At 47.2% G+C, this 17,584-nt stretch overlaps 1 protein-coding gene across 4 annotated transcripts in view; it reads left to right on the forward strand.

Annotated features, from left to right (window-relative positions):
* LPIN1 (lipin 1) overlaps positions 1-15,261 on the forward strand; it is a 66,464-nt gene extending 51,203 nt beyond the window's left edge. For all 4 annotated transcript variants that reach the window (XM_045549056.1, XM_045549057.1, XM_045549055.1 and 1 more), the window contains 4 exons: positions 5,198-5,350; positions 10,662-10,776; positions 11,581-11,684; positions 14,727-15,261. In XM_045549056.1, the coding sequence (XP_045405012.1) occupies positions 5,198-5,350; positions 10,662-10,776; positions 11,581-11,684; positions 14,727-14,886 (532 nt within the window). In that variant the 3' untranslated portion in view covers positions 14,887-15,261. The remainder of the gene's footprint in view (positions 1-5,197; positions 5,351-10,661; positions 10,777-11,580; positions 11,685-14,726) is intronic.
* The last annotated feature ends 2,323 nt before the right edge of the window (positions 15,262-17,584 follow it).

The following is a 17,584-nucleotide window of genomic DNA, read 5'->3' on the forward strand; positions in this document are numbered from 1 at the left end:
TGCTCACTTTGTGCTCGTTCCCTTCTTCCTGCCTTCGCTCACGCGGCGGCCCATGCTCGACCTGCCTTTGCCTCTGATTGGCGTGTGTTCAGCCTGTGTTGCCCGGCTCAGGAAGCCTCCCCAGGCCGGGATCTGTGACCCGGTCGGCTCTCAGCTCCTCCCCCTCCCTGGACTTGCCGGGCTCTGTGTGGATACCCAAGGGCCCTGGATGGCCTGTTGGCCTTGGTCACCATCATGGAGGACCAGGCTGGACACGATGGCAGGCTTTTGTGGCTGACAGTTGGTTTAAGTAAGTTCCTGTCCTGGAACCTCTCACAAGCCACCTCACTGGAGGGTCTTCAGCAGCCACAGCTGGGGAAGCCCCGGGCTGAGAATTAGCAGGGGCGTGTGACCCCCTGTTCTAACGAGTCCAAGTTATTCTTTTGAAGCTGTGTTGTTATTACCCAGACAAATACAGAGAGATGTGTTTAGCACGCTAGAGTGCCAGGAAAGAGATGCCATTGAATTCAGCATTTTTGGACTTGTTACTCTTTCCTGACGCTGTTGTTAACCTTGAATTTGGGAACCACTTACCTTTCGTGCCCTGCAGTATTTGTCTAATGAAGAAATCAGTCTTGCAGTTAGCCACTTGCCTGGAAACAACAGAAAGTAAGGACTCTTGTGTTTATTTTTTGCTGAATTGAACTACCTGTTTGAGTATGGTCAGCCCATGAGAAATTATCTGTAAGGCTGATTGGCAGCTTTTTCATGGAGAAGGTATAAAGCTTGCTTGGTTATTGATTACAAAGAACTATAGTAAATACAAATGGAAGATACATGAAACGCCTTCATATTTAAATATATTCAGTAAGTAGAAGGAAAGTAAAGAAGGACTGTTTTCTAAAATATCTAGATCATTGAGCTAATGGATCTTTTGAAGCCTAAATTTGGACAATAATTACTTGAATTCTCTACCTTATTTCATGTAATTTTTGTATTCATGTAACCAGAAATCAGTGTCTTCATGACTTAGCGAGAATGAATATACTTAATGTGTTTCCACAGACAAATTAGTTCCTCTGTGTCCTCTCGAGACAGCGTCCTGGGGTGAGAAATCATCATTAGCAGACCCGTTAGCATCTTCTCTTCTGCCCACAGCAGCTCTTTCTTTCTTTCATGTCACCTCTTCTTAGTTTATTGCAGTTGTCACTCTCTGCCAGGAAGAGATAGGGTGACGTGTGAACAGATGGTCTGATTGGGAGTTGGGACCGAGATTCCGGAAGCGGCAGCCATTCTCCCACCCTGGGCCCTTGGACCAAGGACGTTCCGACACTGAGCTTTGGTTTCCTTTTCTCCCAAATGAAGAAATTAGACTAGATGATCCCCTAGGTGCTTGCCTGCCCGGAAGTGCTTTGCTGCTAGGGTGTGTGGCTGCACTACACCCATGTCCGTGTATGACAGCGGAGCGTTGCCTTCCAAGCCAAACCCAGTCGGGACACCGAGGGATTAGCCGCGCTCTGTGGGTGCACACCTGCCGCACCAGGAACTGTCCCAGGTGCTGTCGGGGATGTGGAGTAGGGGCTTGTGGTCCTATGGGGAGAGATGTTCAGAGCTCCCCGTGAGAAGCCAGTGAGGGGTGAGGGTAGGTCCAATGAGGGAGGTGCTGATTGGTGATTCTTTTTTTTTAGAGACAGGATCTCACTCTGTCACCCAGGGTGGAGTGCAGGGGTGTCATCATAACTCACTGTAACCTCAAGCTCCTGGGCTCAAGTGATCCTTCCACCTCAGCCTCCCGAGTAGCTGGGTCTATATGCGCATGTTGCCATGCCCGACTACTTTTATTTTTTTGTAGATCTAGGGTCTTACTATGTTGTCCATGTTGGTCTTGAAACTCCCAGCCTCTAGTGATCCTTGTGCCTCGGCCCTGGAAAGTGCTGGGATTATAGGCGTGAACCAAGATGCTGATTTTATAGGACATGAGTGAAGGAGAAATTAATTTGGGTTGGCCAGAGGTATCAGAGGTTTCCGTGAGACAGTGGGTCTTGAGCCAGGTCTTAGTGGATGAATTGGGTTTGGAAGGAGAGGAGAGGCCGGAGGTGGGCAGGTGTGTGGTGAGCTCACGGAGCGGGGAGGCTCCGGCGCCGAGGGTGAGGCGGGGAACAAACGAAAGAGGAAAGTCGGCAGGAGCCAGTTGCAGAGGGCCTTGGAGGCCAGGCTGAGACCTGAGTTTGGCACAGAGTCTTCCCTCCTTAAGTTGGCTGGTGATCATCCCTCTTAGGACTTGCAAGTGGGACCGCAGGGTCCCTTTTCTCTACAACAGTGGCTCTTAACGGAGGGTGGTTTTGCCCCCATGGAACATATGGCAGTCTGGGGACAGTTCTGTCATGACTGGGCATGCTGCTGGCACTTAGCGCGTGGAGTCAGGGACGCTGCTGAATATCCTACGATGTGGCGTCATAGGGACCTCTTTCTCCAACAAACATTTGTCCAGTCTAAGATGCCGGTGCTGAGAAACTCCAATCTAGAAGCTTATCCTGCAAAATGCTCCCAAAGGCAATCTTTCCAAACGATTTAAATCTCCCTGGGCCAGTATTTTTAGAGAGACGTGGAGACTGGGACGCAGGGGAGGAGAAAACTGTGCATGGAGCCTGGGCCTGTTTTGCATTGCTGTGTCCCTGGAGTCCTGCCACAGCTGCCAAGAATATCATAGGAACAGGGCCATCCCCGTGTGTGGATTGCCCCTCTGTTCACCTGAGCCTTCCTACCCGAGTCCCGCCTCTGCTCTGTCACCTGTCCTGCTTGGTGACTGTTGGCTTTTCCCACAGTACTGTCTGCCCCTGCAGGGCAGGGCCGTGCCGTGCCCATGGGCACCCCCAGACCAGCCTACGGCCTGCACAGGCGTGCTCAGCAAGTGTGCACCGAAAGGACGATGGCGGGAACCTACGGACTGAGTAGCGACTTGGCCTGGAGGGCGTGTCCTGCCACTGGTTGCCCTTCTGAGTGAGGGGTGTCACCTGCAAGGGCACCCTCGAGACTTGGTGCCACCTGAGCATTTGGTGGGACGCTTGTTGGCCTTTCAGACAGCTTTCATTGAAGGCGGGAGGGAAGGCTGTGGAAGAGTAACTCCTGCTGCCACCAACAAGCATTTCCCCGGTTAGGACATCCTCGAGCTGGTTTCCCGGCTAAGTTTAGTAACAGCCCTTGCAGCAGAATGCTCACATGCTGACAGCAGCTCAGTGTCATGATCAAGCTACGAAATGTATTTGAAAATCAAGGTTTGAGTAAATTTAGCATCTCAGACCCCTGCAGGTGGTAGCATTTGGGACTTTGATGTGAAGAGCTATACATAGAAATAGAGTTTTTTGAAAGATTGCATTAATTAGACAGCTAAAATACAAAGGTGGATTCTTATATTCCAAACAAGCTGATATTTCTAGATGCCTTTTTTGTTAAAACTTTCCTGTTTCTTGGTTTTAAAGACCGTATTATTAAGCAATTCTAGAGACAAGTCTTTTGGCCACCATAAAATATTCATGGTAGAACAATAAGTCAGCTAAGAAGTGAGTAGTTTATTTGCCCATTCAGCAGATAGTCACGAAGTGTCCACTGTATGCCCAGCACTGTTTTGGCACTGGGTCATAGCAAGGAATGCAGCAGACCTCCTGTTCCCGTGGGGTTTATGGATGAACGAGTGACACAGACGCAAGGACTGTAACACAGTATCGGTGATCAGTGCTGTGAGGAGAAAGAAGGCTGAGCCGGGGGCTGGTGCCCAGGGTGAGGAGTGAGGGTGGGTGTTTCGTGACATGGGTGGGCTCACAGGAAGGGCCCTCTGGGGAGGTGGGCTTTGAGCAGAGACCTAGATGAGGTAAGCGAGGGGGCCCTGGAGTCGAGGGAAACGTGTTCCAGCAGGAGGAACAGCACAAGCAAGTGCCGGTGCAGGAGTGAGCGTGGAGGGTTGCAGGGATGCTGCCGGGAATGAGGGGTTCGATAGCCCTGGCAGGGGGGGTGGCAGAGGGAGGCAGGGGCCAGGTCTTCTTGGCTTTGCAGGCCATGGCAAAGGAGGGTGTGGATTACGTCTGCAAGAGATGGCAAACCTTCGGGGGAGGTTTGAGTGTGAGTGGATTGGATTTTGTTTTCTTAGGGTACCATGTGGAGATGTGATAGGAACAGGGAGATGGTTCAAAGCTATTGCCACCGTGGAGGCCAAGAGCCACAGTGGTGTGGACAGGGCAGTAGTGTGGGACGGCCTGGGGAGTGGGGGTGGTGAGAAGAATGAGGACCGAGACCCCAGGGTGCTTGCGTGTTTTGAGGCTGGGTGGAGTAGACAGAAGTGGCCAAGGTGACTATGCATCTGTCCGGGAATGGCTACGAGGAGGAGCCGGCCTGGAGACTGTGGGTCCTGGGCGCTGAGTGACGAAGGTGCTCTGGAGGGAGAATGAGCCCAGGGTCTGATGCCACTGGGAAGTCTTTTCCTGCAAGAATTGAGAGGTGGTGCCAGGATTTGGCGAGATGGCATCTAGGTGACTTTCATAGGGACAGGGACAGAGGGGATTTGGAGACTGCTTGGAGTGGGTGGGGAGGAAGTGGGTGAAGTGGTGGGGCCAGTGCCCGTGCCCAGCTCTGTGGAGGAACTTTCTTGCCAAGCATACCAGAGAAGGGGATCTTAGCTGGAGAAAGACTGAGGATGTTTTTTGTGGTTGTTTTTGTTTGCTTTGTTTATAGGATGAGATGAGCAAGGATATGGCATATTTATGTGCTGGTGGGAATTATCCAGAAGAGAGGGGAGGATTTGGGGGTGTTGAGTGAGGGAGTCTGAGGGGAGCATGGGCTCAGCGCTGGAGCTAGGGTATGAATTGCAGGCAGCCGTGGACCTGTCACAGGGTCGGTGGCCCTAGCTGGGAACAGGGACAGGGTTGGCTGGTTTGATGCTTCTCAACCTCAGTTTCTATAGCAGCAAAACCAGGGGAAAGCACCCCACAACCATGTCCTCGTGAGGATTAAAGTGGGGAATGTGAAAACACCTCGTGAACCACAGTGAAATGCACTTGGGCTTGTTTCAATTGCAAATCAAATTTTGTGGCCCGTGGACTTTCACATGGGGAGGAACTTGCAACGGTGCCATTCTGCACGACACAGATGGGGGTCGGGGTTTGCGAATGCAAAAAGCTTCTGTCTTGTGATGTCACTAACGGTGAATGTTTTGTCTCTTTTCCAGAAACGGCTACAAGTTTCTCTACTGCTCTGCCCGTGCCATCGGCATGGCGGACATGACTCGGGGCTACCTGCACTGGGTCAACGAGCGGGGCACGGTGCTGCCGCAGGGCCCACTGCTGCTCAGCCCCAGCAGCCTGTTCTCCGCCCTGCACAGGTACCGCGCCGGCTGCTCCGGCCGCTGCCCTCCTAGCCTCGGGCCACCTCACTGGCCTTCTCCCCCCATCACCCATGCTCTGTAGCAGGCACCAAAAAAATCATTCTAAGTGCAGGCCTCACCTGTTATCCCTGGCAGGACCCTCTGCTGGCTTCTGTGCCCTGGGGATAAAGTCCAGATTCACTCGGGGCACTTGGGGCTCCCCAAGCCCTGCCCCTCCCTGTCTCCAGTCCTGTCTCTCCCCGGTTCCTACGAATCAGTCCCACCACCCAGGTGGTGTTCTCTACTTGGAGCCTTTGCACATGCTGTTCCCCTGTTTTGGAGTGGCTCTTCCGCTCCCCCTTTCCCTGGGGGGCACTGAGTCTCAGTGGCCCTTGGAGAAGCAGCTTATATCTCATCTCGCTGGGGAACCTAATTTGGGCTAAGTGGCCCCTCTACCAACCCCCACCGTCCGCCTGGACTCGAGCTCTGTCACACTTGCGGTTCTCTCTCTCAGGGTTCTAGAAATACTGTGTATTTTAAGGGTCCTCTCAGAGCCACTGGCCAGTTTCTGATCACTCTCCTCCTTCACCTTCTGGGCTGTATTTAAGGCAGCTAAGCCTAAGCCAGACCGACTCTGGTCCCATGGAATCGGGGAAGGAAAACTCTGGACTTTTGTAGTTTGCGGCCCAGGGCAGTTTCCCAGACTTCTCTCAAAGTGTGATTTCTTGTGGTCAAACAGAACGCTGGTCCCTGCTAAATGCTGATGATAACTCTCCCATGCTTGGTCTTTGAGACCTGAGGAGAGGCTGTGGCATCATTTTGCCTGCATTTAAGGACCAGATTAGCTGCTTGCTGTTGCTAACCATGCAAACGGTGGAAAAACCTAGAGGAACCCCAAATGCCATTCTCATTCTTCAGTGTTTCTCTCTAGCTCTATAGATACCTTTTCCATCACGGCTCGGTTTTGTGTGAGCAGTACTTTTTTTCCTGTACTAAAAGATCTTGAATTGAAACTTGCACATTCTAGGGAGAAAATTCAGGCAAAACCTAGTGTATTTCAAATCCTAAGAGCTATCATGGCACCATAGATAAGTAGAAATCCTGACAGTTTAATGAAATTGTGGCTGTAAGCCATGCTGACAATTTGCAATAGGCTACCCAGTAGCATATGCTAGGTACTAAGGCTTTGCTAGGCTAAGTAAAAAGTTGACATTATTACTCTGACATCCTACCACTAAAAATACGTTTAAAGTGATCCTTTTCATTTCCTTATTTAAAGATCATTGTCTAAGATATATTACTTTTTCCCTATGAGGAATTTTTTAAAAAAAACTAATGCCCATAATTTGTATGTCCTCTTGGGAGATGGAGGTGCTTCTGTGGCGTGTAGCCACCAGCCTAGCCCTTTGCACAGCTACCGCCAAGGCAAAGCCATTCATATGTGGGCGGCCCTGCAGATTTTCTAGAATTAATGGCTAAGTGTGCCGTGAGCCCAGATGACCTTCCTTAGCAAGACTCTTTCCCTGGGTGCAGGTCTGGCTATGCTGCCTAGGTTTAAATTAAAATGAAGGGAAAGGGATGTAGTGGGTGGGTGTGCATGTCGCACACTCGGCAAAAATAAGCTGTCAGCATGGGAGGGCAGGGAGCGCTCCGAAGTGGGAGCAGGCGCCGTGAGCTCTGGCGCTGCTTGGCGGCTGACGAGGCTGCTCGTGACTAGAGAGTCAGTGCCCCTCCTCTCTGAGGCTCCGTCCTCAAGTGCCAGACGAGGAGGTTGGATCAGACGATCTCGAGGGTCCTTTTCAGCTCCACAATGCTATGATTCTAGGAAGTACGTCTGAAAGGAGTTGAGAGGATCTGTGTCACATACCTACTCTCGGTTCAGGAGCCAGCTGCTCCTGTTAAGGTAGAAATTGGAGTTGAGTCATGTGATTCTCTCATTACCTACCCTGTCTGGCTGTGGAGACAGAGCTATTCAGACCGTTTCCGTAAACCATCTCTTAGTACAATGTGCATTCTTAACAAGTCCGGCTCCAGTCTGCTGCGGGGTGTCTTGCTGGTGAGTCCAGCTGGTGGGTGAGGTTGGACACGTAGCCTTTGCTAATTCCCTTGCCTCTGGGTTACTGCGCAGAGTTGGACTTCTGGAGTGAGTTAGGCAACAACAGACGCCGGCCTCTAGCTCTGGGAAAGAAGAAATTATTCTACAGATAACTTTGTCATTTTCTTTTTGGGGTTTCTGAGCCGCTGTGAAAAGTGGACAAATGACACTTGTTTGCTAGAGTAAAATTACCTCTAGGGTGAGGTGAATGACTAGTGACTGTTTGCAAATTCAGATCATCAGAGATAGGATTTGCCAAGGCACAGTGTATACAGGTCACCACAGCAACTCTCAACAGCCCCCACTACTTACTCCCTAGGTACCCACTCTACCCAACGAGGAGTCACGCACCTTCAGGGAAGTGGGTGGCATCGGGCCAAGGAGGTGCTTACTTACTGTGCACCACTTACCCCCATAAGTATGCAGGTGGACATCCTCCAAAGAGAGAGAGTGTGTGCGTGTGTGTGTGTGTGAGAGAGAGAGATTGAAGATTGAAGATAGAAGTTGAATTTGGGTGGTTTCCCCCAGTGGATTGAAGTGTGAGACATATCATGCAGTCGTTCATGTATCTATCTATGAGGTACTGAGACGTAGAATACAAGACCCTCAATTAGTGTTAATGAGGACCCTGGAACCCACAGAAAGCAGTGCAGAGCCAGGACCAACCCTTGGGTCTGACACTCAGTTTGGTTCTCCATCATCATTATCATCTTCTGAACGACACTTTTGAGTGGGTACAGAAGAATATCGATAAAGTCTATGCAGGGTATAAAGGATAATGCAGCATGAGCCCCAGGGTGCCTGCCACCCAGTTAGAGCAGACAGACTCACCGTCACATCTGAAGTCCCTGCTGTGCTCACTCCCCACCCCCAGGAGTAACCTCTGTCCCTGAATTCCGTGTTAACCATTCCTTGCTTTTCTTAATAGTTTCATCACACGTTTGCAGTCTTAACCCATATGTTTAATTGTGCACACTTGTGAACTTTGTGTAGCCGGGATCTTGTTTTCTTCTGGGGCTTGCTTTTTCTGCTCACTCTTAACGTTGCCCAGATTGTTGTGTGTGGCTATAATTCACTCATCTTTGCTTCGCATAGTGTCTGGTTGTATGAGTCTACCACAATTTATTCATCCATTCTACCGTTAATGAATACTTGAGTCATACACAGCGTTTTGCTGTTAAAAGCAGCACTTCCTGCGTGTGTTGTCTGGGGCACATGTGCAGCAGTTGCTCTTAGGTACATCCTTAGGACTGGAATTGCTGGGCCAACAGGGCATGCACACACTCAGCTTCATTATTAATAGGCCACTCCGAACTGTGCTCCAGTCGTTGAACCAGTCTGTGCCCCCAGCCGCAGTTTGTAAGTGTTTCCTTTGCTCTACTCTTTTGCCAACGTGTTGTCAGACTTTCACATTTTTGCTAGTCCGGTAGGTGGTAGGTGTGAAATGTCTCTTTTCATATGTTTATTGGTCATTTGGGCTTCGTCTTCTGTGAATTGCCCGTTCAAATCTTTCCCCCCATTTTCTTTTTGATTTGGAAGAGCATATTGTATATTCTGTATCCTTAGCCTTTGTTATGAGTGCTGTAAATGTCTTTTCCAAGTTTATGGCTTTCAATGACCGTAAATTCAGTTTCATGTAGTTGAACATATCATTTCCTCTGTAGTTTGTGCTTTTTGTGCCTTAACAAAATCTTCCCTGACTTGTGGGCATAAAGACAGTCTCCTGTATTTATCTAAAGGTGTTGCCATTCACATTTAGGTCTATTGTATAATCTACCAGGAATTGATTTACTCAGGTAGCGTGAAGTCGGGCTCCAAATTAATTGTTTTTTTCCTATATGGACATTATTTGTCCCAGCATCATTTACTGAAAAGACTGACCTTTCCTTGCTGCTTTGAGACATCATGATGGTCGTAAATCAAGTGTGTGGTTCTATTTCTGGGCTGTCTGTTTTGTTCCCGGGCAAGGGGCTAGACAAATTGACCAGCAGCACCGTGGTGGCTCAGCTACCAGAGCTTTGGGGGCCCCTTGCATTCCCATCAGAAGTGTCCTGGCTAGAATCAGGTTCCACAAAAACATACAAAAATCTGTTGTGAGTTTGATTAAATTTGCAGATTAATTTAGGGAGAATTAACATCTCAAGATAATATCAAATCTTCCAATTCAAGAATGTTCTATTTTTTCATTTATCTAGGTCTTCCCTAATATATTTCAATGAAGTTTTATAATTTCATCCATAAAGGTCTGGCACATCTTCTGTTAGGTTTATTCCTAGACATTTGATATTGTAAAATTCTATTTAAAATAATATTTACACAATTACCTTTTCTATCTGTTTTTGATACATGAAAATGCAATTGATTCTTGTATATTGATTTTTTTTGTACATTGACTTATTAACCTTATTCTTATTAATCCTGGTAACTTATCTGCAGGTTCTTTTTTTAATGTGGATAGTCATTTTTTGGTGAATAATGACCATTTCCACCCTAATGCTTTTTTCTAATCCTCATAACTTTTATATATTTTTCTTACGTTATTGCATTGGCTTGGACTAGCAAGTGCAGTATTGAATTGGAACACTAAGAGAAACCACCATTGTTTCACTGTTAATAGGATGTTCACTCTAGGTTTTTGAGTATTTACTTCTATTCCTGGTTTAAGAGTTTTCGTCCTGATTGGATGTTGAGTTGTATCAAATGCCCTTTTTGTATCTATTGAGATGATCATGTTTTTTCTCTTTTAAACTGATAATGTGTTATATTACATTAATTGATTTAAAACATGAAGTTACTCTTGCATTCCTGGAATAAACCCAGCTTTTGCACATTGCTGCAGTTTGCATATGTGTATATATTTAGAATTTTTGCACTTATATTCACAAATGAGATTGGCCCACACTTGGCTCCTGCTTTTCTTCTTTAGGTTCTATTTTTGAGGTTATGCTAGCCTCATAAAATGAGTTTGGAGATGCTCCCTCTTTGCTCCATGGAGGACTGGCAGAACTCTGGTGAATTGATTCGTCCTTAGTGCTTTCTTTGTGGGGAAACCTGAAAGCACAGATTCTCTTTGTGTCTAGTGCCTTTCTGGGAGGGCTCAACTGACTTTGACGTATTTAACTTTTAAAGATATGAAAGTGTTCTTGTTGTCACTGCAGCTTTGGCAGTTAAAAATAGTCTGATGCTAACGAAGCTTATCGTGCTAATCTATAATTTATTTGTTTGTTTTAACAGAGAAGTGATTGAAAAGAAACCGGAAAAGTTTAAAGTCCAGTGTTTGACAGACATCAAGAACCTGTTTTTCCCAAATACAGAGCCCTTCTATGCTGCTTTCGGAAACCGACCGGCTGTAAGTAGTAGGTTGGGAATATGAGAACTGGTGAAATCGCTGCCTTTTCTGAAAGCCCTGGCCTAGAACTGCGTGGAAGGCCAGACTTGTCCTGTGAAAAGTAGTCTGGTAAATAGTCACTTGCTCACAGCTAAAGACAAGGGGATTGGAAGTTACTTTGTAGCCTCTGCTGTCCTTTGAGGGTTGGCCAGTGGGTGGAAGCTTGAAATGTGGGAGTTGAAACTCCAAATTCCAAATGACTTGTTCAGTGAGTAAAACAAGAACACTTCATAGGATTGTATCCTTGCTACCAGAAGGGAACCATGAAGCCAGTCCTAACCACGACAGCGAATTTAGCCTCTCAGGTTTTAAGAGTACAATATCGTCTCATATGGTGGAAGAAATGCTTTGAGATTTTGCAGGCACTGCCCAAATTTACAGGAAGGTTCAGTATCCCAGAGAATATAGTTGGGTACTAACTACTTAGAAAATCCTCCTACTTTTGAAAGTCATGTGACAGATTTTCATGAAATGGGAAAATGGGTCAGAGAATAACCTTAAGGAATGTTAGAATTACAGGGCACGTGATCGGTTGTCTACTCCTTAACTCAGTCCCTGAACAGATGAGGGAATTAAGGCCCAGAGAGGAAAGCTCATTAAATAGTTTCCCAGCAAAGGATACTCTTTTGCTATACTACTTTGAGGTGTAGCTCTGGTTCATGAAAATTTGATGATAATACATCAAATCAGAAATGTCATGTACTTGTTTTTACAATTAACTCTTTTTTTCTAATTAAAACTTTAAATCATCTTTACCAAATACAGGATGTGTATTCATACAAGCAAGTAGGAGTGTCTTTGAATAGAATATTTACCGTCAACCCTAAAGGAGAACTAGTACAGGAACACGCTAAGACCAACATCTCATCGTGAGTATCGTGCACACTGGATGTGCTTACCTTGAAACGGTGCTTTACAGTTTACAATATACCATTTTTTTTAATCCTTTGCTGTTTATATTTTAATCTTTAATTCCTATAAGGAAAAATATATTTTAACTTCTTGTATTTTGTCCAAAACTTACTTTTTAGAGAATTGGAATTAAATCAGATCTCCTCTGGGGGTTTAAAATTTAAACTAGTGGTTAGATTCTGCTACAGAATGGAATGGAGTGAATTCGAAAACTAGTAGTTTAGAGTTGCCAAGTTAGGTTTGAAAGCCTAGAATGTGAATTAGAAATGTAACCAAATTGAAGCATGTGAAGCTATATTTAAAGATGAGGAATATATATCTCTTCGCAGACCGAGTATTTCTTACCAGAAACGTTGCTGTGTAATTCTTAAGAATTCCCCTCCTTTTTGGTCAGAGCCCAGAGTTCCTGAGTCAGTGGGCTATGCTGGATTGCTGCTTTTTAGTGAGGCATGTTGGGTTGCTGTAGACCCACTCTTTGACTTTATCACTTCTTACTTTGGGGTCCCAACTTCCTAGCGTGGAGAGCACTTCCTCATTCCACATGCTGGGGTGTTGGCACTGGGTGACGACGTCAGCCCAGGCAGACCATTGTCTCCTCGCCTCATCCATTTCGGAGGCTGCAATACCTCTGGTCTGGTCTGTGCAGACCTGGAACGAGTCTCTGGCCTGAGTGACCCCAGGGAGCCTGCTGGGGTCCTATTTGGCTGGAGGAGTTAGACTGGGGGAGTTTGGATCTAGTGAATTCCTAAGGGTTGGTCTACTCCAGGCACCTCCTGTGGTTTTAGACAGATTGGAGACCCAAGTTCCTCCAGGGCAGATTTTCACTTTGAAGATGAGGCCAGTGAGATTCTGAGCCAGCATCAATAGGGCAGCCGTGGGCTAATGGGAGCCCGGGGCTGCCCCCAAGCCTCATCACCCCACAGCCCTGCCAGCGGCCAAGTGGCCCTCAAGGTGTGTGGGGAGAGACGGTGAGCATCCCACCGTCCTGCGGTAGGTGAGTCAGTGTCAGGCCAAGTCCTGACTGGCAGAGAAGCAGCAGGACTCAGTTCCGTCCTTGGCCCTTTCCTTGCAGTTTCTGCCTCCTCCCTGTTCTCATGGCCGCCCCTGACAATGTCCTCGTTGTTCTCCCACCTCCTTCGTTTCCATGCAGTGTGTTCCCACGTGGAAGGCTGTCCTTAGTCTGAAGAGCATCTAGTGGATTTCTTTTTAGGATCCAAAAGGACACTGCCCAGAAGTGGCAAAGTGACTTCTGTGGAAAGAGGGATTCCAGCACCTAATAGGGTTTGCCTGAGCGGCCGCTGAGGTTACTGTGTTTGCTGAGACCCTGGGGTTACAGGGCAGAGCTCTGCCTGGGAGCACATTGACATATTGCCAAAGAATACTGTCACCTTACACCTGGACTGGGGTTGGGTTTGTTCCCGTGAGAGAGAAACTCTCCTCCCCTGGGAAGCACACATTTCTCTGACACTGAGCGTGGCACAGCTACTTGTAAGCCCAGTAGGTGCTTGTCACTGGGAACCCAGGACAGTCGTCTGAAACATCTTCAGATGGAGGAGGGGCCGTGCAGGGGAGAAGCTCAGAGCTTTGTCCCTGGAGTTTGTGCGCAGCAGTGCTGAGCGCTGTCCGCTCCGAGGGAGCCGAGCAGGTGGAGCTCTGCCCGCCGCTCACGGCCCGTGGGGGCGGGTTTGGTTCTAGCACCCACCGCGGCCTGGCAGGGAGCTGCTTGCTGCCTCCCGCCATGACCACAGACCGCACATAAGTCGGCCTTAAAGCTGGAGGTATTTTAAAAATTGGTTGGTTTGTTTTAATTCCCAGGAAAGACATAATTCTTGGTTTTATATTAAAAGACATTTTTCTCATTTTGTGCAAGCACACTGTTTCTCGTAAATCCTTTGTAGGTCCTTCATTAAACACACACACTCATCCTTATTTAGTAAGTTATTTTATGCCTCACAACATGCTAATTCCTGGAGTTTGGGTTTTGAAAGCCCCTTTAAGTTCTTAGCAGATTGGAACTGGAGAGGGACCCGGTGACAGTCAAGGAGGAATCTAGAGAAAGCTGCGTGTGTCAGGGTCTCTGTTTGGAGGTGCCCGGAGGTCTGAACATGCATATTCAATATAGCAGCGTACTTTTTGGAGTACAGGCCACAGAAACTAACACGAACATTCTCAGGAGTGTGTAGACTTTAATAGAGTGAGAGAATGTCGTAGGGAGCATTGAGAAACCTGCTCTAGTCCAGCTCCACACACCGTGAAGATGAAGGACCTGAGCCCAGAGAGGGCAACACACTTGCCCAAGTTTACACAGCAAGCGAGACAGGAGTAGATCCTTTGTTTCTGGGCCCTCATTACAACTGGGGCTTTTTTCCCTAAGACATGTTAATAATTTGTTGTCAAATACCTATATTGAGTATTCAGTAAACATTATTTTATTGTCGTGTGCATTATTTTATTTACTTCTCATATTAGCAGTGTGGCACAGTTTTCATTTTCCTCCCTTTATAGTGGAGGAAATTGTGGCTTAGAGAGGCGAAGTCATTAGCCCCAGATGACACAGCTGTTAAATGGCAGAGCTGAAGGCCGAGTCTGTGTCTCCTTAACCCCAGGGCCCAGTGTCTCTCAGTGTACAGTGAAGTGATCTCTGTCTGGTGCCCCAGAGATGTGCCCTGTCTGCCACTCCTCCCCTCCCCGAGGCCCCATATGTGACGCTGCAGCAGGCGGCTGTCCCTTGGCCGTGCTGACTTCCTGCTGCCGTCCTCTGCCCCCTGCCCCCGTCCTCTAAGTGAAGTCGAGTCCCGCCTTCCCCTTCCACGCAGCCCTCTCCGATCCTCCTTTGCATACTCTTCATTCTCGGCTCTGATTTCCGATCAATGAATTAGACATTATCTAGAATTGCCTCAGTCGCGTCAGGTAGGCGGTCCGCCCCTTGGGGTGGTGGGTTCCTCCCATCTGCTAGGCGCACCTGTTCAGTGGCCGTGACGCAGCCGTTTCCCTTCCAGGTACGTGCGGCTCTGTGAAGTGGTTGACCACGTTTTCCCGCTGCTGAAAAGAAGCCACTCTTCAGACTTCCCCTGTTCGGATACTTTCAGTAATTTCACCTTTTGGAGAGAGCCACTGCCGCCTTTTGAGAACCCGGACGTTCACCCTGCCTCCACATAGCGCCCCGAGCAGCCTCTCGACAGCGGTGCGGAGCCGGCGTCCCCATTAAAGGATAGGTTCTGGGCGCCGCGGCTGCAGCTCGGGCCTCACGTGCGGTCATTTGCTCCGAGCAGAAGGAGTTGAGGCGCATCTCGCCCCTGCCCCAGCCGGGGAGTGACATTTCTAAGGGAACTGTGAAGGGTGCACTTGCTAGGCGAGGGGTCGGGTGCGTTGGTGTGGGAGGCGTTCCTGGCTCGTGGCTTCACGCCAGTTGCAGCGCTGCGTTCCTGGCCTGCCCCAGCAACTAGTTAGCGGTTCACGTGCGATACTGGCCTGCGGAGCCCAGGCAGGAGGTCCGAAGGGCTGTCCCCACTGGTGACAGCATCAGTGGGGGAGCGCACGGTTCTTGGCAGAGTAGGGGGAGCAGGGGGCACATTTCCACTGTAGCAACGTTTGCGCCAGCTGCTTCTGCACCCAGCAGGGAGGGCTGTGAAGGGCCACGTGACTTGAATCCCAGGTTTGAGAAGGAAATCCAGACCTCACTGGGTTTGGTCCTTGGCCTTGGCCTTGTGATGTTCCCTTGCAGTATTTGCCGACTAGTCTCATTTTTAGGTGATAAGTTCTTCTTTAATTCCTTTGGCTAAAGGTGGCCTATGTAAGTGGCATATTTTCCCCATTTTTTTTGTGGCTCAAGGCTGTAATATTTATGCCTTAATGCATCTGTGGCAGACATTTTATTTAGAATGCGCTGTATCTAGCTCTTGGTAACTTTTGCAATGCCTTAAATTAAGATGATAGTGACTATGACTAAGGCAGTATTTTGAATGAGTTCAACGCCCAGCCAGCTCCCTCTCACCCAGCAAGGCGGTGCTGATGGTGGGGACTTGAACGAGCTTATGCCAAATGACAATGATGTCGACTTTTATTGCGAGGTCTCAAAAGAAACTTGTTGGTTTTAAGAAAATAGTTTTGAGAAGTTAAATTATATTCTTTGTAGATATTATTTATTGCTTTACTCTGAGTAGGTTACTGTTATAAACATTTTAGTCGTATTCTTTCTATACAACTGTCACTAATATATTAAAAGGATTATATGTTAGATTATCCAAAGAGCCTTAGTCTGTGTATGTCATAGACTGACCTTCCTTTGGCATTTGTAAGTCATTTATTTTCCTTAGCTTTTTCCGCTCAAATTAAGGGCAAGTGAAAAAGCAGTAATTTGAGTGACACTCTTTCTTTAAGCCAATAGAGGATGACTCTTTTACTTGCTTATTAAATTGGCTTGTGGAGAAAACAATTTGAAAAGTGAAAGAATTATTTTGGTAAAAAGATTTTGCTTTACTTTTTGACGTCTTATTTTTTTAAAGAATGTTTTACTCTGATGATTGAAGCACTTTCCTATTTAAAGTTCATTGTTAGAGTCATAGGAGGCAAAAAACGGAACAGTTGAATGAAATTTTACTCTTTCTGTGAAAGAAAATCCACAGAGCTGTTGCCTTCGTTGTAGTTGGTGGACTCTGCTGGCAGCAACGCCTTTGCTGAGCGGTTCCTGTGGGCACACAGAGAAGGGCAGACATACGTGTCGTGGATCACAGATTTGCACAGAATCACAGACATGCATGTGCAGATTCCCTCTCAGAGGTATTAAAAATAATTAAAAGTAGCCCTGCCTTAACTCTTAATAACTCCTCTGGGCTTGTTCACTAGAATCATTAGAGGCTACATTAATTCTTTCTTTCATGAGGGTATTTTTGAGTGAATTTTAGCTCTCGTGAACTAAGTATAAGCTCACGGGCCTGCATAGGTTCACCCAGTTTCTTCCTTGCACTCGGGAGGAACTTTGGCTGCGGGAATTGGTGGCGCATGCTTCATGCAATTTGTCTTTCATCGGGACGAGCGTCTGCGGTGTGCTCTCCAGGTGGAGATGTGAGCGCATGCAGTTTTGGAGCCCTAACTTTGATGTATCTTAAACTTCCACTTCACGGCACCCTGACACAGAGGCATGCCTTCCAGAAAGTCGTGCTCTGAGATCTGTGTCAGCTTCCCAGTGAGCCCTGGCAAGGCTGTAATGTGAACACCTGCCTTTTGGCTTCTGAAAATGAGATTTGTATGTGGGCTGACTCGTGCATATACGAGGTGGTTTACCTGTGTGTACACAGCCATCACCCAGTGGTGCTGAGGTCACCTGCTAGAATGCTGTATTTGGACCACATATTTCACAGTTGCCCTTTGGAAATGAATCACACCATGGTGACAAGTCATCAGACATTCATCATATGTGATAAAGAAAAGTATACATTCTTGGCACAGAGAAAAATAATATACCTGGTACATTGGAGAAAAATGATTACACCTTCAAAGAGAATTCCCTTTTCAATTTTAGGTTTGGATCACCACTTTGAGTATATTTTATTTACAATGTTTGATCTGTATTTGTATATGCTGGTGCAATGATAAAAATCACTGTACTGCTTCATTATGTTGTAGTAGAAGCAAAGCTAGAAAATATTGTAATAAACGAGACAGATGAAAGACTTCTCTGAAAATCAGGCATGTGAATTTTAAATAGTTTTTGATAAGTTATTAAGTTGTTGATTTTCTAGTGTGTGTTATTGAGCATATTCTCTACTCAAAAAAAAAAAATCCTTATAGCTATAAACTATTCACTATTTCGAAAAAACATCTTTCCTGATGTTTTAGATTCAAGTGGGTAAAATAC

Source organism: Lemur catta, chromosome 4 (genome assembly GCF_020740605.2).
Source record: "Lemur catta isolate mLemCat1 chromosome 4, mLemCat1.pri, whole genome shotgun sequence".
NCBI classification, from domain to species: domain Eukaryota; kingdom Metazoa; phylum Chordata; class Mammalia; order Primates; family Lemuridae; genus Lemur; species Lemur catta.